This window comes from Pongo pygmaeus, chromosome 4 (assembly GCF_028885625.2).
Source record: "Pongo pygmaeus isolate AG05252 chromosome 4, NHGRI_mPonPyg2-v2.0_pri, whole genome shotgun sequence".
Classification (NCBI taxonomy): Eukaryota; Metazoa; Chordata; class Mammalia; order Primates; family Hominidae; genus Pongo; species Pongo pygmaeus.
Window position 1 is genome coordinate 71,388,713 of NC_072377.2, and position 20,648 is coordinate 71,409,360.

Below are 20,648 nucleotides of genomic sequence, written 5' to 3' on the forward strand. Positions count from 1 at the left end.
TATATTTGCTTTAGGGTTATTGAAAATTAAGCATTTATTTTCCTTCTCTAGTCCAAACCCCTGATACCTCTTCAAAAAGAAACTGATTCAGAGACCCAGAAAATGGTGCTTACCAACTACATGTTCCCTCAACAGCCAAGGACTGAGGATGGTAGGAATTTCATAATCTATTTTCTTGTTAAAAACAAATACTAATTTAAAAGGTGTGAAGTGAACTTTAAGTCTCAGAGACTTTTACCAGTTTGATGGGACTTTAGAGAATTGACCAAAAAAGTTCGTTTCAAAATAATGGAAAAATAGGGCACGATTTCAGGGTTTGAATTTAGAAGTGTAAGTGCAGCATATGCTTCCTTAAATGATTCCTTTAAATTAAACCGCATTGTTAAAATTGATAACTTAAAAACATTTAGCTGTATGCTAGGAATACATGTTAAGTGTTATGTGATAAGAATTATTGAACCAAGAAATATTTCTTCACCTGTGAACTTAATATTACACTTGGATCTACACACTGGATCAGGATAATCTGTTGAACTCTGACTATAAATGCTACTCTTAAATTCTTTTCTTTATTTTGCCCAGAAAGGGGGAATATACCTTTTACTACTGGGCACAGATTTTTTTATAGATTATGGTATGATGACCTTTTAGACTAACAAGCAAATTGTTTCTAGTATATGTTGTACTCTCTGTGTGTGTGTGTGTGTATTGTGTTACACTTAAAGTAACTAATTTTTATGTATCTTCTTTCTGACACCAGTGAAAATCTCTGTGGTTTGAAATTATTTATAAATTAATTCTTAGTACATAGAAACACTGAATAAAAAATGTAAATCAGTCATTTCAATCATCAGTCTTAATTTATAAACATACCATGGGCAAGTTAAATAGGTTCTTGAACTTCAGTTTCCTTATCTTGAAATGATGATAATAGTTCTTTTGGAGCACAACCACATTCATTCACTACAAAACACTCTGGAACCAAGCATTTCACATAAGGGATACTTAACTTAATGCTAGTATTCTGTCCTCTCATGTAAAAGAACAATTATCTAGTATATTGCATAGCTGATTATAACATTATTTAGAGGATGCTTACCCTTACTTCGTATTTTCCAGAAATCATCTTCAGAGACAAAAAAAAGTAGGAAATTGAGACATAAGTTTCAGTGAATAAAACAAACAAAAAACTTAGCTGTTGATGCATTCGAGTATTTGCTGTAATTCCCCACATGGCACTGTTTACAGCATAAGCAGAGTTTGCACTTCTATTTTTAACTTAATTTCTAATTCATGAAATTATTGTTCACATAAAACAGTAATCACTATTGACAGCTTAATATTAAGTATACTATATTTTGTTATGGAAACATACTTCCATATTTTATTGTATTGCTTAATTTGGAGATTATAGGTGAATTTAAATACATGGAAGAGAGGTTGTTTATAAACCTATTCTCAAAGCTTTAACTATAGAACCTCCAGTGAATGAAGCTCTTTACATTAGTTATCCCACAAATCTTCTAATCGGATTAGAAAGCTGAATAGGTTTTGCTACATCTAAATACAAGTCATCAGATATACCCATGAAATAATAACTTATCAAAGCAAGTCTTTTATTGCTTCTGGCAGAGAGCAAGAAATAGTTATCCTATAGAAGGTAAAGAGTTTTCTAAAAGTTTAGCACTAGTTCTGGAATACAAGAGTATTTCAAAGCTAAACCTGCTATAGCAATGCAAGAATAATAGCCAATTTGAGTCAGACACAATGCTAAGCACTTTACATATCCATAGCTTCTCATCTTTACAATAATCCTCCAAAATAGATGCTATTATCATTAGTTGCCTCTCACAAAGCTTAAAATATTTATCTGACCCTTTATAGAAAAAGTTTACTCATCCCGCCTCTAAACTGTCCGAATCATAGGTATATTCATGCCGTGATTTCTTCTCATACTGGTTTCTACTTTAATGATTCAAATCTACCTTGCCTTCTTTTTCTATTCTATCATTGAAATTTATTCTGTTCCTGTTTAATTTGAAAAGAGATCACAATTCAGGTAAAACATTTATTTCTGATAGGAAGAATAGAAGTAGCAAAATCTTGCCACTACTAAATTTTGATTTTGAGATTTATTTTAGAATGGAAGAGTTTCTAATAGAAAAGTTTGAAATACAGTATCAATTATGATATTCTGGGTCATCTTAGAGTTCATGTGTCACCTAAAGTATCTCATGGGTATTATAAACACAGCACTAAACAAGGTGAATGAATTTCCTTTCACCTATAAGAAAGGCTTTTGTCTTTATCCCAGTGCCTCCAAGAAATAGATGAGTCAAAAAATATTATGTGTTTGGGTTTGGGTTTTATACCAATTTGAGAGAAGTAGGCACTGTTCACACTTAATTAATTCTATTTTTCATCCCACTTTTGTGACAGGTATTGTGCTAGAGCTAAGTAAAGGCAAAAATTCTTGCCTGTAAGATTCTGAAGGTGGGAAGATTAAAAAAAAAAAAGAGGAAAAAAAGAAAGATTCTAAAGGTAGATAGTGATGAATAAATATGCAAGAGTAGGGGTGAGATCTTGAGCCTAGGTAGAGGAATCAGTCTTAATCAGAGAGAAAGGGAAGTATGCCTTCATATAACAATACATTTGTAGCTAAGAAAGCAGGATATTAGTGGAAATATGAGTCTGAGGGGTTTTATTGCATTTCTTTTTACAGTGAAGTGAAAGTTGCCTCTGGAAGTTGGGGTAAGGGCATTTCAGGGAAGTGATAGTGATTAATGTATCATAAAATCTAAGCTTAATAGAGAAGGAAGTAAAACCTAGAGTGATTTTACAAGGAGCAAAAGAAAGGTAGTTAAAGAACTGAAAGTTTACCAGCAATAATAAGGAATTGAGTGATTTGGAAGAACAGGTGTAGTGGTCAAAGAGGTGGAAAAGTCCTGGGTATGACTATGGTTGTGAATCATTTAGCTGATGTGCATAGGGACATTGGGATGAGGACATCAAGGAATTATAAAGTTGTAGTGTTGGGGTGGTGGGCTTATCATCCCACATTGACATCATTCAGGATATTAGCAGGTCTTAGGTGGAGAGAAAATCTGTAGCTAAAATATTAGAGTCCTCAGTAAGTCTATACCTGGGTGATAGTTTGAGTAGCCTCTAGAATGGATAGAAAGTGATATTACCTGATGTCCTGAATCTTCACAGATGTGAGATTTATACTAAAGAGTAGAAAGTGTAAGTGACCAGAATTTGAAAAGAATGAGAAGCATGGTAAAAGTTAACTTACCTTGGGTTTCTGAATAAATTCTGGTGTAAAGTTGCTTTGGAAATAATCTAACACTAATTGGAATCTCTGGGCCAAGCTGGTGATTGAAATTACTGCCTGGAACAAGGGAGAGGGAATGATATGAATTAAAAAATAGACTTTGTTGGAAACTGCTGGGCTGTCCTTGCCTTTCCAATCATACCACAAAAGTATGTCAATAGGAATTTGAATCACATTCCACATTTGTTTTGAACAAAAACAAATACACTACTTCATTGAGTATGTGTTAAGCAATTTAAAAAGCAATTATAAGGAAAAAAATCTTGAATGGAGTAATGAAAACAAAGAAAAGGCTAAATCAAAGAATTTCATTCCCATTGGTAAGACTTGGTTTCATGACATCCTTAGTTTGGGTATGAGATTTTAAAAGGTTAAGCAAGCCCCAAATAAGGGCTTAATAAAAATGGTAATTAGAAGTTTTTGTATTATGTTATTTTTGCAGAAATATTCGAATTGACCATATTTGGGTATTCCAGGAGTTTCTGGGGTTCTTTAAAGCTCATTTTGGGTACTTATAATCTCTCCGTTTTGAGTAAGGGATAGTCATTTTCTTTTAAATTTGTGATTTTATTTTGTATTGCACAACTTCCATGGAATGATATAAATAGTTGAATGAATTAATTTTTAAGCCTTATGTATTTTTTAGATGCCTAATAATAACAAAAAACTGAGAGTTGTTAAATCTTTGCTTTTGATATTACAGGTTGAGTATCTGTTATCCAAAATGCTTGAGACCAGAAGTGTTTCAGGTTTTGATTTTTTTTTTGACTTCGGAATATTTGCAGAATTCATATCAGTTGAGCCTCCCTAACCCAAAATTCAAACTATGCCAAAATCCAAACCTTTTGGAGTGCTGACACAATGCTCAAAGGAAATGCTCATTAGAATTTTTTGCATTTTGGATTTTTTGGATTAGGGATGTTCACCCTGTATATCTGATAGAATATATAAGTGTTGGGTTTACCTTAAAATTTCCATTATTTTTACATTTTGATGTAGAAAATATATTGTAAGAACTTTACTTAGTATATAATCCATATTATGTATAATGTTTATTACAGTGATGAAATTGCATTTCTACCATAGCACGTTTTAGAGCACTGCCCAAAACCATATATCGATGGTGTTTTAATTGGTAGATTCTCTTCAGGAACCCTTCTAGTAAGAAAACAAGACGAATCAGCTTCAGGGAAGAAAGGATATGTGATTGACATTGTAAAGAAATCTTACATGGACATTATAAAGAATCAGCCAGTGCATTAGGATTTCTAATTTCTTGCATTGACCATTCTTAACTATTTTAGACTTATTGTAGTGAACATAACTCATACAGAAATTATGAGCAAGTGATAGTTTTCCATAATGACAGTAAAATATAGTAGGTTTTTGTTTTTTACTTTTCTCTAGTTATGTTTATATCAGATAATGAAAGTTTTAACCCTTCATTGTGGGAGGAACAGAGGAAACAGCGGGCTCAAGTTGCATTTGAATGTGATGAAGACAAAGATGAAAGGGAGGCACCTTCCAGGGTGAGTCTGTTCTTTATTTAAAATTTGAAACAAGTCTGCTAATATTTAAGTTGGTATTATATATACTATGATGTTTGGGGATATAAAAATGTATTGGATTTATTCCTTGTCCTCAAGGCACTTGAAGTGTTATTGAGTCCAAATATTTCAGACATGAAAGAATTTGGGAACAATATAAAACTATGTGATTTAAAGCTAAATTTCATAGTATATATAAATATAAGAGGAAAACGTTATTATAGGCTAGAGAAATTAACCAGCACTTTATTTCAAATTAGTGCCCTTTATGTTTAACTTCAGTTTAGCTGACTCCCCCCACCATATTCGTAATGATTATTTTCTCCCCTTTCCCTTTCTTTAGTGATTTATTTTTGTAAATCTTAGAGGTAAAGAACTCTTTTGTTACGAACATTTTGTTTCTTTATGGAATTGAAAACATGTCACAGTGATAGGAGTAGTAAATACATATTTTTTAGTTACTTAATGAATGTAATTACTTGCCCCTTATACAAACTTAGCTGAATCTCAGAAAATGACAGACTGACCTTGGAAAAATATGGCTCTTGGTATGTGAGACATAAATATACGAATATCTGAATTTTATATATACATAGATGAATAGCTGAAAAATGTGTATCTGTTTCAAAGCTAAGTGACACAATTTTTGGCAGTATTCATACTATATATCTCTAAATGGAAATATTTGAGTCTGATAAAACTTTTAAACATTGAAATTTACTGCGAAGTCTTATTATTTTGTTATAAAACCATGTTTTTATTAAGCCTAAAATGCCTTCAAAGCCTATCATCTGTCTTCACAGTTATCCCTATGAGCTTGATATCTAATGTAATTCAGATGGGTTACAGATTAAATTTTGTTTGAGATTGACATTAGAAATATTTGTACTTCATATTTTACTTATTTTATTTCTCTAGGAGGGAAATTTAAAAAGATATCCAACACCATACCCAGATGAGCTTAAGAATATGGTCAAAACTGTTCAAACCATTGTACATAGATTAAAAGATGAAGAGACCAATGAAGACTCAGGAAGAGATTTGAAACCACATGAAGATCAACAAGATATAAATAAAGATGTGGGTGTGAAGGTTAGAAAATTCAAAAGGATTAACCAAAGCCTATTTCAAGTTCTTATTTTTAATGACAGTTGATATAGTGCTCCTTTTCATGTACTCTAAATGTGCAGTCATGCACCACAGAATGATATTTCGGTCGACATGCTCACATACATATGATGGTGGTCCTATAAGAGTATAAGGGGCTGGGCGGGGTGGCTCGCGCCTGTAATCCCAGCACTTTGGGAGGCCAAGACAAGCAGATCACTTGAGGTCAGGAGTTTGAGACCAGCCTGGCCAACATGGTGAAACCCCATCTCAACTAAAAGTAGAAAAATTAGCTGGGCGTGGTGGTGGGCACCTGTAATCCCAGCTACTTGGGAGGCTGAGGCAGGAGAATCGCTTGAACCCAGGAGGCGGGGGTTGCAGTGAGCTGAGATCACACCACTGTGCTCCAGCCTGGGTGACAGAGCGACACTCTGTCTCAAAAACAAAAAATAAGAATATAAGGGAGATGGCTGGCTATGGTGGCTCACCCCTGTTATCCTAGCACTTTGGGAGGCCGAGGTGGGATGGTCACTTACACCGAGGATTTGAGAACAGCCTGACGAAGATGGTGAGACTGTTTATACAGAAAGTTTAAAAAAAAAAAAAAAATTAGCTGGGCTTGGTGATGTGTGCTTGTTGACCTAGCTATTTGGGAGGCTTAAGCAGGAGAGTCACTGGAGGCCAGGAGTTCAAGACCAGCGTGGGCAACATAGCAAGACAACCTGTCTCTACAAAAAATTTTAAAAATTAGCTGGGCATGGTGGCATGCTCCTGTAGTCCTAGCTACTTGGGAGACTTGAGGTGAGAGGATCCCTTGAGCCTAGGAGTTCAAGGCTGCAGTGAGCTATGATCATGCCACAGCACTCCAGCATGGGTGACAGAGGGAGACCCTGTCTCAAAAAAAGAAGAAACATGTAATGGAGCTGAAAAACTCCTATTGCCTAATGACGTCATAACACAACTTTCCTGTATTCAGATATGTTTGCATACACAAATACTTTCTATTGTGTTAGAATTGCCTATAGTGTTCAGTACAGTAACATGTTATACAGGTTTGTAGCCTCGGGGCCATAGGCTGTATTACATATAGCCTATATGTGTAGTAAGCTATACCGTCTAGGTTTGTGTAAGTACACTCTATGATGGTCACAGAGGAAAAAAATCACCTAATAAATTTCTCCGAACATATCACTGTTGTTAAGTGCCATGTGACTGCACTTGCAAATTTAAGGTTTTGTTCTCAGCTACCTGAACTGGGAAACTAATAATCAGTGAAGTCCATAATTACTATCATTACCACTCTGGCTATAGACTGTCCAATTGACAGTGTAGTGTCAGCATAGCCTTTAAAAAAAATCATTGTTTGAACAAAGAAGATAATGAATGCCAGAAAAATTATTATTATGGACATTTTTTCCCCCTGGTAATACTGGTCCATTTTACCTAATTCTCATTTTAAATGTAATTGCAATGACAGACAGTTGGCATTTCCTTGGGATGGTTCAGAAACTTTCACAAATCCCTAAATGGTATGTATATTCCTTTAGGACTTTGCCACACACACATTATTGTATCACAGAAACAAAAGTTTTACCATGTCATTAGAGTTACTGTACAGTCCACAATGAGCAGAAAACAATTTTAACCATCTGGAGATGAGTTTGCTGAGCTAAGTGACTCAGTTGTCCACACTTACAAGCCTTGCAGCTTCTAAGAGGAAAGTAACCTTGGCTAACTTTTAAATTTTAATGTGGCTCATGGATCTTTGGGGACCACGTGCTCCTAAAATGAGCATTTTATCTGTGAGTGTCACAGGTTTCTTTGTTTAAAGTTTTCATGTTTGAGATTAGTCCAGAATTGGAAGTTGGCAAATCGCTTACAAATTTTTATCTGAACTTTTAAAATAGATGTAAAACTTAAAGAATATGAGCTCTTTATCTTTTCTTTTACTTAGATCTCAGAAAGTACTACTACAGTAAAAAGCAAAGTTGATGAAAGAGAAAAATATATGATAGGAAACTCTGTACAGAAGATCAGTGAACCTGAAGCTGAGATTAGTCCTGGGAGTTTACCAGTGACTGCAAATATGAAAGCCTCTGAGAACTTGAAGCATATTGTTAACCATGATGATGTTTTTGAGGTATGATTTTATGATTATTCTGGAGCAATCATAAGAACTTTCAATTTAATATTTTATTGTTGCTAAATAAAGACCTGATATTGATTGTAGAAAATATGTTAATGCATTCTTCATTGAGAAATTTCACATCTGCAAAAATATCACTCATTTGTCACTTTAAACTTACAAATTATTATGCCCTTTGTATTCAGATGTTTATGTGAATTAGATTATAGATAGTCTAGGCTACTGTAAAATACATAATTGCTTTTATTTCTGTAACTTAAAAATGAAAAGACTACTATAGGCATACCCAATTATTTAACTTATTTATGCATTTATCATTGAAAGTGAAAGATTTTTTGGTTGAATGTCTGAGACAGTTTTTAGATGTGGAGTTTCTTTTAGTGGATAAATAAAAGCTGGAACCTTTTTTTAAAAACAGCTTTATTGAGATATAACTCACATACCATACAGATCACTTATTTATTCAATTCAGTGGCTTTTAGTATATTTACCAAATTGTGCAGCCATTACTACAATCACTTTTAGAACATATTTCTCACCCCAGAAAGAAATTCCATATTCCTTACCTGTTACTCCTCACTCTTTATCCCCTTCGGCCCTAGGCAACCAAAAATCTACTTTATATGCTTCTGTAAATTTGCCTATTCTTGACATTTCATTTAAGTGGAATCATACAATATGTGGTCTTTTGTGCCTGGTCTGTTTCACTTAGCGTAATGTATTCAAATTTTTCTATGTTATAGCATATATCAACACAGCATCCATTTTTATGACTGAATAATACTACATCGTGTATATCCACCATTTGTTTATCCATTCTTCAATTAATGGACATTTTAATTATTTCCACTTTTTGGCTGTAATGAATAAGTCTGCAGTGAATTTTTGTGAACAGATTTTTGTGTGGATATATATTTTCATGAATGAAAAATGATTGCACCATTTTATATTCCCTTCATACACTGCTAGTGGTAATGTAAAATGGTGAAGCTGTAACTTTTTAATATGAATATCTGAAGTGTTTCTGATTTATAACTGCATTGTTCACTGCAGTATATACTAGCTACAAGTGGCTATTTAAGTTAATACATCTTCATCCCTAAAATTTCAAAATGCATTCAAGCACACCATCTCTTTTCCTGGTTATCCTGTGAGCTGTCATTTACAGCAGGAATAATTTTTTTAAAAAAGGATGGTTAATATCACTCAATACACTATGGTATGCACTGAAGCTAATGTAACAGGCTGTGAAAAAATTATTAGGTTTGTTACAGTGAACTTACGACTCATTTAGTGTAATTTCTGTGTGTAAGGCACTGTGTTTGGAGGTTAAGGTGGCAGAATGGATAAGTGGATATAGGGATTTAAATGAATGCAAACATATATAATTAAGGATAGACTGTGCTAAGTGTGTTAGAAATGTACTAAGTGTTACAGAAATTTAGAAGGAAGATTTATGGCTGCCTTAAGGAGAAGGGGGCATTTCACCTGTGTTTTGGAAAATTTTAATTCACAGATACAGGAGAATGGAATGAAATGGGGAAGGTATGATGAGAGCAAAAGAATGGCACTTGGAACATATGGAAAATAACATTTTATGTTACTGAATAAGTCAGAGGCAATATTATGAAATAAGATCAGTAGAGTAGATAGGGCCCTGATTACGAGGCTCTGAAAAGCCAAGCTAAGAAGTTTGAACTTAATGTTCTGTAGTCTTGAGGAGCCACTAAAGGCTTTTAATAGAGTGTTACTCTAATTCATAGAGCTATATATGGTTGAAAGTTATTATAGTTATAAGAATATTATAGGAGATGCAGCACGTGAATATCTCAGTATAAAAAAGGGAATAGAGGAGCAGTATCCTAATGTTTGATTAGGATAATGGTGCCATGAAAAGGATAGAGGTACAAATTGTACAGTCTTGTAAGGACTGGTTGTATTTTATTGCCGTATCTTGAAAAGGTTTAATATGTGTTTATAATATTTGTTTTCCCTTTAAAGTCTTATGACTTAATATTTATTTATTTGAAGAAACAAAAATTTAATTTTTATCCCCCTCCCCCCTTTTTCACTAGGAATCTGAAGAACTTTCTTCTGATGAAGAGATGAAAATGGCGGAGATGCGACCACCATTAATTGAAACCTCTATTAACCAGCCAAAAGTCGTAGCACTTAGTAATAACAAAAAAGGTTAGATGTTAAAGGAAAGTACTAAGAATAGAAATTGCCTCAATAAATTTATAAATTTTTTTGGAATAAATTTCATTGAATATTATGTTATTTGATACATTTTAGAAACAAATTTTTAGACATGGCTTTCTGAAAGGTTTGCTTTCCTTCTCTCTCATTTTTAGGGAAAGTCCTTGATAGTCTTTTCTTTCTCCTCATGCAAATTTACTTATAAAGGCATGGACTTTACCAACAGATAAACCTGGATTGTTCATTTCTGCCACTTATCTGCTGTGTGATCCTTGAGTTAATTTTATCCGTGTGTACATATATGATTTGACATACAATGAGGCTAATGAAGGATTTTTGCATCAAATAGGCTAGATAATGTATCTTTTAGCACAGTACCTTATGTATATTAGGTGCTCGTTATTTTATTGATTCTATCACAAAACATTTTTTTACACTCCGTCCAACCTCTGCCAGCCATTCTTTCATATAAGACAATCTTAGACTCTTAGAGATCTTGAAGGATATCTATCCCTTCCCTCACCCCTCCCCTCTAGCACCTGAGTATCTTTACATCATCTTCCTCAAATGTTTAGCCGTTTGTCTTTATGGTATCAATGATACTATCAAGGTGGCCCTTGGATAGCTTGGGTTCGTTTTGTAGTAATGATACCTAGAATTTGTTGAGCACTAATTGCTTAGGTACTATACTAAATATTTTACATATTATTATCTAATTGTCACAATAACCCCCATGATGAGGTGGAAGTGGAGTGTATCTAAGAAAGAACTTAACAACCATCTATTTTAATGGTTAAGTTAAGAGCTCAAAACCTAAATACACTGAGATCAAAGTTAGAGTCCCATTTGCTACTGTTAACTGTAAATACAATCCGGACTACTTGAGCTGTGCTCCTAAGATCTCAGAACATCAAAGATATCCTTAATTCATATAATCATCTATGGATATGTCTATATACACTATTTCTGTGATTTGGCTAGAATTCAGTTAGTTAAAAAACACATTTTTAGCACTACTTTGAAAAAATACTACTTTTTGTACTACCTATTATAGAATATGAACACTTGTCTGTTTCTGTTCATGTAATTGCTACACACACAACCACCTTACATACTGAGAGTTTACCATTCATAAACAAGTCTATGAAATGTTTTAAAAACATTAAGAAAGAGCTGACCTTTGAAAATTCCTTGATTTGTTTGTAATAATATGTTTGTGGATTGAATTGCTTATTTTTATTAGAGTAGATGGGAAAAAATTCCATATATGTATGAAATAATTTCTTGCCCAGTTGAGTTCAGAAAGGTTGTAAATGAATTTTCATTATCAGTTTTTCAAATTGTAAATGGGTGAAAAGTATATTCATTGAAATTAACTGACCTTAGAAAACAGTACATAATAATATCACCTTGTCAGTAACTAAATCGAATTCTTAGTAACCCCAACGCTTTTTAAAAAATTATATCACTATCTGAAAATTATTTAATCTTTGTATTAGGACTGAATTTTCAAGGGTGCTTCTATTTATCTTATCAATATAATTTATTACCTCATATATAGAACCAGGATAGTATAATTGCCATTTGTCATCACCGAAAAGAATTTCACACAATTCTTGGGGAATTTATCATTAATCTTAAATTTGTTTTGTTTCAGATGATACAAAGGAAACAGATTCTTTATCAGATGAAGTTACACACAATAGCAATCAGAATAACAGCAATTGTTCTTCTCCATCTCGGATGTCTGATTCAGTTTCTCTTAATACTGACAGTAGTCAAGACACCTCACTCTGCTCTCCAGTGAAACAAACTCATATTGATATTAATTCGAAAATCAGGTGTGTGAACATCTTTTACAGTTTTTTTTTTATACAATAAATAGAAGTAGTAAGGCAGATAACAAATACATAAACATATAGGGTTTAATAAATAAATATTATAGAAGTGGTTCCAGTAATATGTTTTCTTTCCCCATTTTTATTGCTGATTTTCTATTTAGTTTTTATACACTTCCATCTTAAATTAGATTTTTAAATGGGAAAGAATAGACTAGATTCTCAATCTCTGGTTAAAAAGTTGAATATTTATATATTTTTAGATATGGCAACATAAACAGCATATTTGAGGTAATTTAAGTTGAAAGGAGTATTTTTATAGTTAGAAATGCAGAATCATTTTGAGGGGCTGCCATTAAAGGGTTCATTCGGATACTCTTGACTGGTGGTGTATATTTGGCTTAGGCTTAATTTTGTAGGACACACTCACTGAGAGAGAGATAAATGTTAATTTGTATAGCCTGGAATTTAGCTGAAGTCTAAAACACATTTTATTTAGGCTCTTGAGAAATTGGTTGTCTATAATGTTGGTGATGGGTTTGAAAAGGAAAAAAAGAAGAAATTTGGTTATCAGAATAAGGCCCTGCCATTCTACCGTAGTGTTACTCTATCAGCTAAACTCTGTTAGAAAGATGGGGATTGGCTGGGCAGGGCATGGTGGTTTAAACCTGTAATCCCAGCACTTCAGGAGGCTGCAGCAGGTGGATGGCTTGAGCCCAGGAGTTCGAGACGAGCCTTGGCAACATGGTGAAACCCCATCTCTACCAAAAAAAGTACAAAAGTTGGCCATGTGTGGTGGCATGTACCTGTAGTCCCAGCTACCTGGGAGGCTGAGGTGGGAGGATCGCTTGAGCCCAGGAGGCGGAAGTTGCAGTGAGCTGTGATCACACCACTGCATTCCAGCCTGGGTGACAGAGCTAGGCCTTGTCTCAAAAAAAAAAAAAGAGAGAGAGATTGGGGTTGGCTGGATGTGGTGGAATGCCTGTAATCCGAGCACTTTGGGAGGCTAAGGTGATAGATTGCTTGAGTACAGGAGTTCAAGACCAGCTTGGGCAACATGGTGAAACCATCTCTCTACAAAAAAATGGCCAGGTATGTTGGCACATGCCTGTAGTCCCAGCTACTCGGGAGGCCAAGGTGGGAGGTTAACTTGAGCTTGGGAGGTTTAGGCCTCAGCAAGTCATGATCAGGCTACTGCACTCCAGCATGGGTAACAGAATTGAGACCCAGTCTCAAAAAAAAAAAAGATTGGGCTTACTACTAAACCAAAAGTTTAATGTGTGGATATTTTTAATAGTCATTTAGAGTTGTTCTTAAATTTCAGGCATATTTAAGTAAAATTTGTATATTAATGTGTGTTGTTGGAAAAGGAAGGTGAATTTTATGCCTGAAAATGAGTTTAGGTATTGTGTAATTATAATCACAATCAATCATTTATTTCTATTCTTTGAATTTGAGGCTATGAGCTACTGTTTAAAATACTAATTTTTATAACCTCCTAGATATTATCGTATTAATTTATTGAATAATAAAATTTTATTTATTGTTGGGAAAGTGGTATGATATTTTCTAAATCCTGCTTTTAATATAATAAAGCCTAAGCAAGGAATACAGCAACACCTTTTTGTGCTGTATTTCTAGTAATGAAAGTTATCTTTTTTGTAATGGGAAGACCAGTATTAGGGAATTTTTGTGGAACATAACTTGAATATGTATACAAGAGGACACAAATACTTAATACCACAGGTAGAAATAAAATATTTTCTATAATTTTGGAATGACACATTTAAAAGTATTTGCCAAATACAGCTAGCTACTTAGAAGAGTGATTAGACTTCGTTTATCTTTCTATGCCTTTTATATATTTGATGTTAAACTTTGGACAATTATTCAGTTCTTTGCTTTGTACAATTTTCTTACCTATATATTTGAATGTAATAACAACTGTGTACTTCGTTAACTATGGTTAATTTGGTTAAGAATGTAAGGCTTCAAAATTAACTGTAAAAATGTCCTGTGCTCTTTACTCCACTATTCATGTTACTAGCTTTCTCTCCATATATCTACCCTCCTTCAAGCATTTTGTTTTTTTAGCACATTCATGAAAAGATGCAGCAAAGATTAAAAATTCCGCTTTTATTCATAGTTCAGCCCTTTAAATTATTTTGTGACAAATCAGATTGAGTGTATTGATGAAAATTAATCTTGGTATTATCTATGAATTTTAATTATTACTTGTCTCCAACTGAATATAAAGCTCTATTAACTATTAAGATAATGTTTTTAAATTACATGCTTGATAATAAATGCCTTTTGTCTTTGACTTTTATTAACTTTTTTAACTTGTCTACCTACACAATTTATTTATTAATGTTCCCTGTTACTAAGAAAACTCGGCTTTATTATGTTTTTCATAAAATTATCTTTATTTTAGGCAAGAAGATGAAAATTTTAACAGCCTTTTACAAAATGGAGATATTTTAAACAATTCAACAGAGGAAAAGTTCAAAGCTCATGATAAAAAAGATTTTAACTTACCTGAATATGATTTGAATATTGAAGAGCAATTAGTTCTAATTGAGAAAAGTGTTGACTCAACAGCCACAGCTGATGACACTCACAAATTAGATCATATCAATATGAATCTTAATCAGCTTATAACTAATGATACATTTCAACCAGAGATCATGGAAAGATCAAAAACGAAGGATATTGTGCTTGGAACAAGCTTTTTAAGCATTAATTCTAAAGAGGAAACTGAGCACTTGGAAAATGGAAACAAGTATCCTAATTTGGAATCCGTGAATAAGGTAAATGGACATTCTGAGGAAACTTCACAGTCTCCTAATAGGACTGAACCACATGACAGTGATTGTTCTGTTGACTTAGGTATTTCCAAAAGCACTGAAGATCTCTCCCCTCAGAAAAGTGGTCCAGTTGGATCTGTTGTGAAATCTCATAGCATAACTAATATGGAGATTGGAGGGCTAAAAATCTATGATATTCTTAGTGATAATGGACCTCAGCAGCCAAGTACAACCGTTAAAATCACATCTGCTGTTGACGGAAAAAATATAGTCAGGAGCAAGTCTGCCACACTGTTGTATGATCAACCATTGCAGGTATTTACTGGTTCTTCTTCATCTTCTGATTTAATATCAGGAACAAAGGCAATTTTCAAGTTTGATTCAAATCATAATCCCGAAGAGCCAAATATAATAAGAGGCCCCACAAGTGGCCCACAATCTGCACCTCAAATATATGGTCCTCCACAGTATAATATCCAATACAGTAGCAGTGCTGCAGTCAAAGACACTTTGTGGCACTCCAAACAAAATCCCCAAATAGATCATGTCAGTTTTCCTCCTCAGCTCCTTCCTAGATCAGAGAGCACAGAAAATCAAAGTTATGCTAAACATTCTGCCAATATGAATTTCTCTAATCATAACAATGTTCGAGCTAATACTGCATACCATTTACATCAGAGACTTGGCCCAGCAAGACATGGGGAAATGTGGGCCATCTCACCAAACGACCGACTTATTCCTGCAGTAACTCGAAGTACAATTCAGCGACAAAGTAGTGTGTCCTCCACAGCCTCTGTAAATCTTGGTGATCCAGGCTCTACAAGGCGGGCTCAGATTCCTGAAGGAGATTATTTATCATACAGAGAGTTCCACTCAGTGGGAAGAACTCCTCCAATGATGCCAGGATCACAGAGACCTCTTTCTGCACGAACATACAGCATAGATGGTCCAAATGCATCAAGACCTCAGAGTGCTCGACCCTCTATTAATGAAATACCAGAGAGAACTATGTCAGTTAGTGATTTCAATTATTCACGGACTAGTCCTTCAAAAAGACCAAATGCAAGGGTTGGTTCTGAGCATTCTTTATTAGATCCTCCAGGAAAAAGTAAAGTTCCTCATGACTGGAGAGAACAAGTACTTCGACATATTGAAGCCAAAAAGTTAGAAAAGGTAATTGAACATGAGTTTTGCATTCTTTTCTTTATGAACTTAATTATTTTCCTTAAAAATAATTGGCACTCTTTGTTTTCTAAACAAGATGAAACAAGATTCTCTGAATTACTGATTATCTCTTTATATTCTAGGTGTTTTTCTCTGGTATTGGGAATAGAGTTCCAAATTTAAACTCAGCCAGGACAATTGGGATGATAATGTGTGTTTCTGTCTTCTCCTTTACTCCCCACTGTTTCTAACAAAAATGTATTAATTTTATATGTTTATGTGTCTGTCTCTTTGAGATTGTGCACACGTACTAAAAATACATGTACCTCTGTTTAGCGTTTTCTGAACTTTGCTATTAATAATTGTTGATTATCTAAATTTAATAGTTTACTATATAGTTAACACAATAAGAAGAAATGTATTGCAAATGTAAATATTTCATCTAATATTTTTTCCCCAGTCCACAGTATATGAACTAACATTGTCACTGACACAGATGGCTTCTGGCATGGCATTTATTCTTAACTTTTCTGAATTTCTACATTTCTGACCTACTTAAACTCAGTTAAGTGTTTCTGTGACTCTAGTGTGGCATAGCAATAGTTGATTAAATAACTAATGCTCGTGTTCAATTTATAATTTTATGTGTAGATGTTTGTCTTTTGAAAGGAGTTAAAAATGTAGATATAGATATATATCCTTGTAAAACCAATATGAATGCCATAGTCATGTGGCCCAAGTGTACAAGACATGATTTTTCTTTAAGATTTAACTTTATATTTACTCACTAGATTTTACCCAAGCATTATCTTTCTTTCTTTATTAAATATAAAATGTGTTCTTAATAACAGATGAACATACAACTTCAATTAGCCATTTTTTAAAATCCCTTAAATAAAATTTTCAGAAATGCCTAAAATATATTAGTACCTCTTATCAGTTTACATGAAATCTCAGCCTATAATTGTTCTTTTTAGTGCAATCTTCAACTTTAAATAAACTTTAAATAGGTAAACATCCATAAGCATTAGGCTACTTCATTCTCATCTATCCATTTTATTTCATCTAGTAACTCTGTACACACCGTTGAGGCTATTTGAACTTTTGTGCTTTTTCTGAGGCACTTGGAAAATTCTTAAGCAGAAGAGTAACATAAGTATGTTTTGTAAATAAATTTCTGGTGATGTTGTGGAACTAATTTTAGAGGAAGAGGCTGTAGTCAAAGAGATTGAGTTATGCTGTTTAGTAATCTAGATAAGAAATGAAATATGAACTGTTATCAGTGCAGTTAAGACAAATGAGTTCAAGAGAGAGTTCTGAAATAGACTTTTAACAAGAGTTTACTTCTGATTGAATATTCCTGTAATCAATCAGAAAGGAAAAGGGATAAAGCTTGAGATTGTGCCTTGAATAACTGGTTGTTGGGAATGTCTTTGGCTATTAGTGAACATAGAGGAGGAGTAGGAGATTTGGAAGAAGAGATGAGTTTGGTTTTTATGTTCTGAGTAGTTTCCGTCTTATATGGCTGTTCTCCTACTCCTGTCTGACAGATACACCTGGATTTCAGTACATAAGAAGCAAGTAGTAACTATCTCATTGTTTAGTGTGCCAATCCGCTTTTTTTTTTAATTGTCTGAAATATTTACATATTTTGAAATTCACGGTACAGGTTCTTGAAGAGTATATGACAGTAGTTTCCTAGTTGTTTTCACTAGTAATTTAGAGGTGTGAATTAGTTGATTGAAACTAAAGGGAAGCCTTATGAGAAAAGAAACAGGGCAAACTGTGTCTGAACACAAATCTGCAGCTGATAACTCCCATTTTCAAGGATATCATACTTTGAAGTTATGAGGGGTGCTTCTTCTCTCATCATTTGCTTGCCCAGACTCCTGCCTTCCAGACCACTAGTTGACTACACTGTAGTATCTTCTAGCTCATCAGTTGGGAAGCATTTCTAGCAAATACCAAAGTATATATCCTGCCGTTACCATAGCTCTACTGCATTCCTTTTAGGGTATTTTATTCTCCATGTCTTTCTTAAACATATGCTGTGTTTGCCTGTTGCAGTTCTTAAAAAGTATTCACATGTGAGACTGCTTTTACCTAACATACCTGAAAGTTTTATCTTAAATGGATTCATGTTTTATAAACCACATTTTTAAAAGAATTTAAATTTTTAAAGAATTACTTTCAAAAAATTTTTTTAAAAAGCATTGAGAGAGACATTTTAGTCTTAACAGTTCAGAATCCTAGCTGTGCTGCTCAGTTAGCTACTTGGACAAGTAACTTTAACTTTCCTTACCTTGGTGGATTCATGTGTATGTTAGGTGCAATGAAAGGAACTGCTAGGATTGTTTAAAAATTAAATGGGTTAATACATGCAAAGCACTTAGAATGGTACCTGGCATATATAACTAAGTGCTAAATAAGTGTTTATTGCTATTATATTCATTCTCATCATCACCATCTTTTAAATACAAAGAAACTATCAGCTGATTAAAGTTATTTTTTTAAAACAGCAACATATTGTGCAATAGGTTATTTTATGATGGTAAAATAATTATTTTTCTTAAAAATTTAAATATAGTTCATAATTTTAAAATATAAACAGATTTCTTAACATCAAAGATTAAGGCTTTTTTTTATTACTATACTTTAAGTTTTAGGATACATGTACACAATGTGCAGGTTTGTTTCATGTGTATACATGTGTCATGTTGGTGTGCTGCACCCATTAACTCGTCATTTAGCATTAGGTATATCTCCTAATGCTATCCCTCCCTTCTCCCCTCACCCCACAACAGTCCCCAGTGTGTGATGTTCCCCTTCCTGTGTCCATCTGTTCTCATTGTTCAGTTCCCACCTATGAGTGAGAACATGTGGTATTTGGTTTTTCCTCCTTGTGGTAGTTTGCTGAGAATGATGGTTTCCAGCTTCATCCATGTCCCTACAAAGGACATGAACTCATCATTTTTTATGGCTGCATAGTATTCCATGGTGTATATGCGCCACATTTTCTTAATCCAGTCTATCATTGTTGGACGTTTGGGTTGATTCCAAGTCTTTGCTATTGTGAATAGTGCCACGATGAACATACATGTGTATGTGTCTTTATAGCAGCATGATTTATAATCCTTTGGGTATATACCCAGTAATGGGATTGCGGGGTCAAATGGTATTTCTAGTTCTAGATCCCTGAGGAATCGCCACACCGAATTCCACAAGGGTTGAACTAGTTTACAGTCCCACCAACAGTGTAAAAGTGTTGCTATTTCTCCACATCCTCTCCAGCACCTGTTGTTTCCTGACTTTTGAATGATTGCCATTCTAACTGGTGTGAGATGGTATCTCATTGTGGTTTTGATTTGCATTTCTCTGATGGCCAGTGATGATGAGCATTTTTTCATGTGTTTTTTGGCTGCATAAATGTCTTCTTTTGAGAAGTGTCTGTTCATATGCTTCGCCTACTTTTTGATGGGGTTGTTTTTTTCTTGTGAAGTTTTTGAGTTCATTGTAGATTCTGGATATTAGCCCTTTGTCAGATGAGTAGGTTGCAGAAATGTTCTCCCATTCTGTAGGTTGCCTGTTCACTCTGATGGTAGTTTCTTTTGCTGTGCAGAAGCTCTTTAGTTTAATTAGATCCCATTTGTCAGTTTTGGCTTTTGTTGCCATTGCTTTTGGTGTTTTAGACATGAAGTCCTTGCCCATGCCTATGTCCTGAATGGTATTGCCTAGGTTTTCTTCTCGGGTTTTTATGGTTTTAGGTCTAACATGTAAGTCTTTAATCCATCTTGAATTAATTTTTGTATAAGGTGTAAGGAAAGGATCCAGTTTCAGCTTTCTAGATATGGCTAGCCAGTTTTCCCAGCACCATTTATTAAATAGGGAATCCTTTCCCCATTTCTTGTTTTTCTCAGGTTTGTCAAAGATCAGATAGTTGTAGATATGTAGCATTATTTCTGAGGGCTCTGTTCTGTTCCATTGGTCTATATCTGTGTTTTGGTACCAGTACCATGCTGTTTTAGTTACTGTAGCCTTGTAGTATAGTTTGAAGTCAGGTAGCGTGATGCCTCCAGCTTTGTTCTTTTGGCTTAGGATTGACTTGGCAATGCAGGCTCTTTTTTGGTTCCATATGAACTTTTAAGTAGTTTTTTCCAATTCTGTGAAGAAAGTCATTGGTAGCTTGATGGGGATGGCATTGAATCTGTAAATTACCTTGGGCAATATGGCCATTTTCACGATATTGATTCTTCCTACCCATGAGCATGGAATGTTCTTCCATTTGTTTGTATCCTCTTTTATTTCCTTGAGCAGTGGTTTGTAGTTCTCCTTGAAGAGGTCCTTCACATCCCTTGTAAGTTGGATTCCTAGGTATTTTATTCTCTTTGAAGCAGTTGTGCATGGGAGTTCACTCATGATTTGGCTCTCTGTTTGTCTGTTGTTGGTGTATAAGAATGCTTGTGATTTTTACACATTGATTTTGTATCCTGAGGCTTTGCTGAAGTT

The 20,648-nt window shown here is 34.2% G+C and overlaps 1 protein-coding gene across 9 annotated transcripts in view; it reads left to right on the plus strand.

Moving 5' to 3' along the window:
* Positions 1–20,648, plus strand: part of ERBIN (erbb2 interacting protein) — a 150,990-nt gene that overhangs the window by 109,074 nt on the left and 21,268 nt on the right. For 6 of the 9 annotated variants that reach the window (XM_054487537.2, XM_054487538.2, XM_054487540.2 and 3 more), the window contains 7 exons: positions 52–151; positions 4,742–4,863; positions 5,800–5,973; positions 7,943–8,128; positions 10,210–10,324; positions 11,991–12,174; positions 14,606–16,151. In XM_054487537.2, the coding sequence (XP_054343512.1) occupies positions 52–151; positions 4,742–4,863; positions 5,800–5,973; positions 7,943–8,128; positions 10,210–10,324; positions 11,991–12,174; positions 14,606–16,151 (2,427 nt within the window). The remainder of the gene's footprint in view (positions 1–51; positions 152–4,741; positions 4,864–5,799; positions 5,974–7,942; positions 8,129–10,209; positions 10,325–11,990; positions 12,175–14,605; positions 16,152–20,648) is intronic. The other 3 variants (XM_063664859.1, XM_054487539.2, XM_063664860.1) reach the window with 1 other exon arrangement.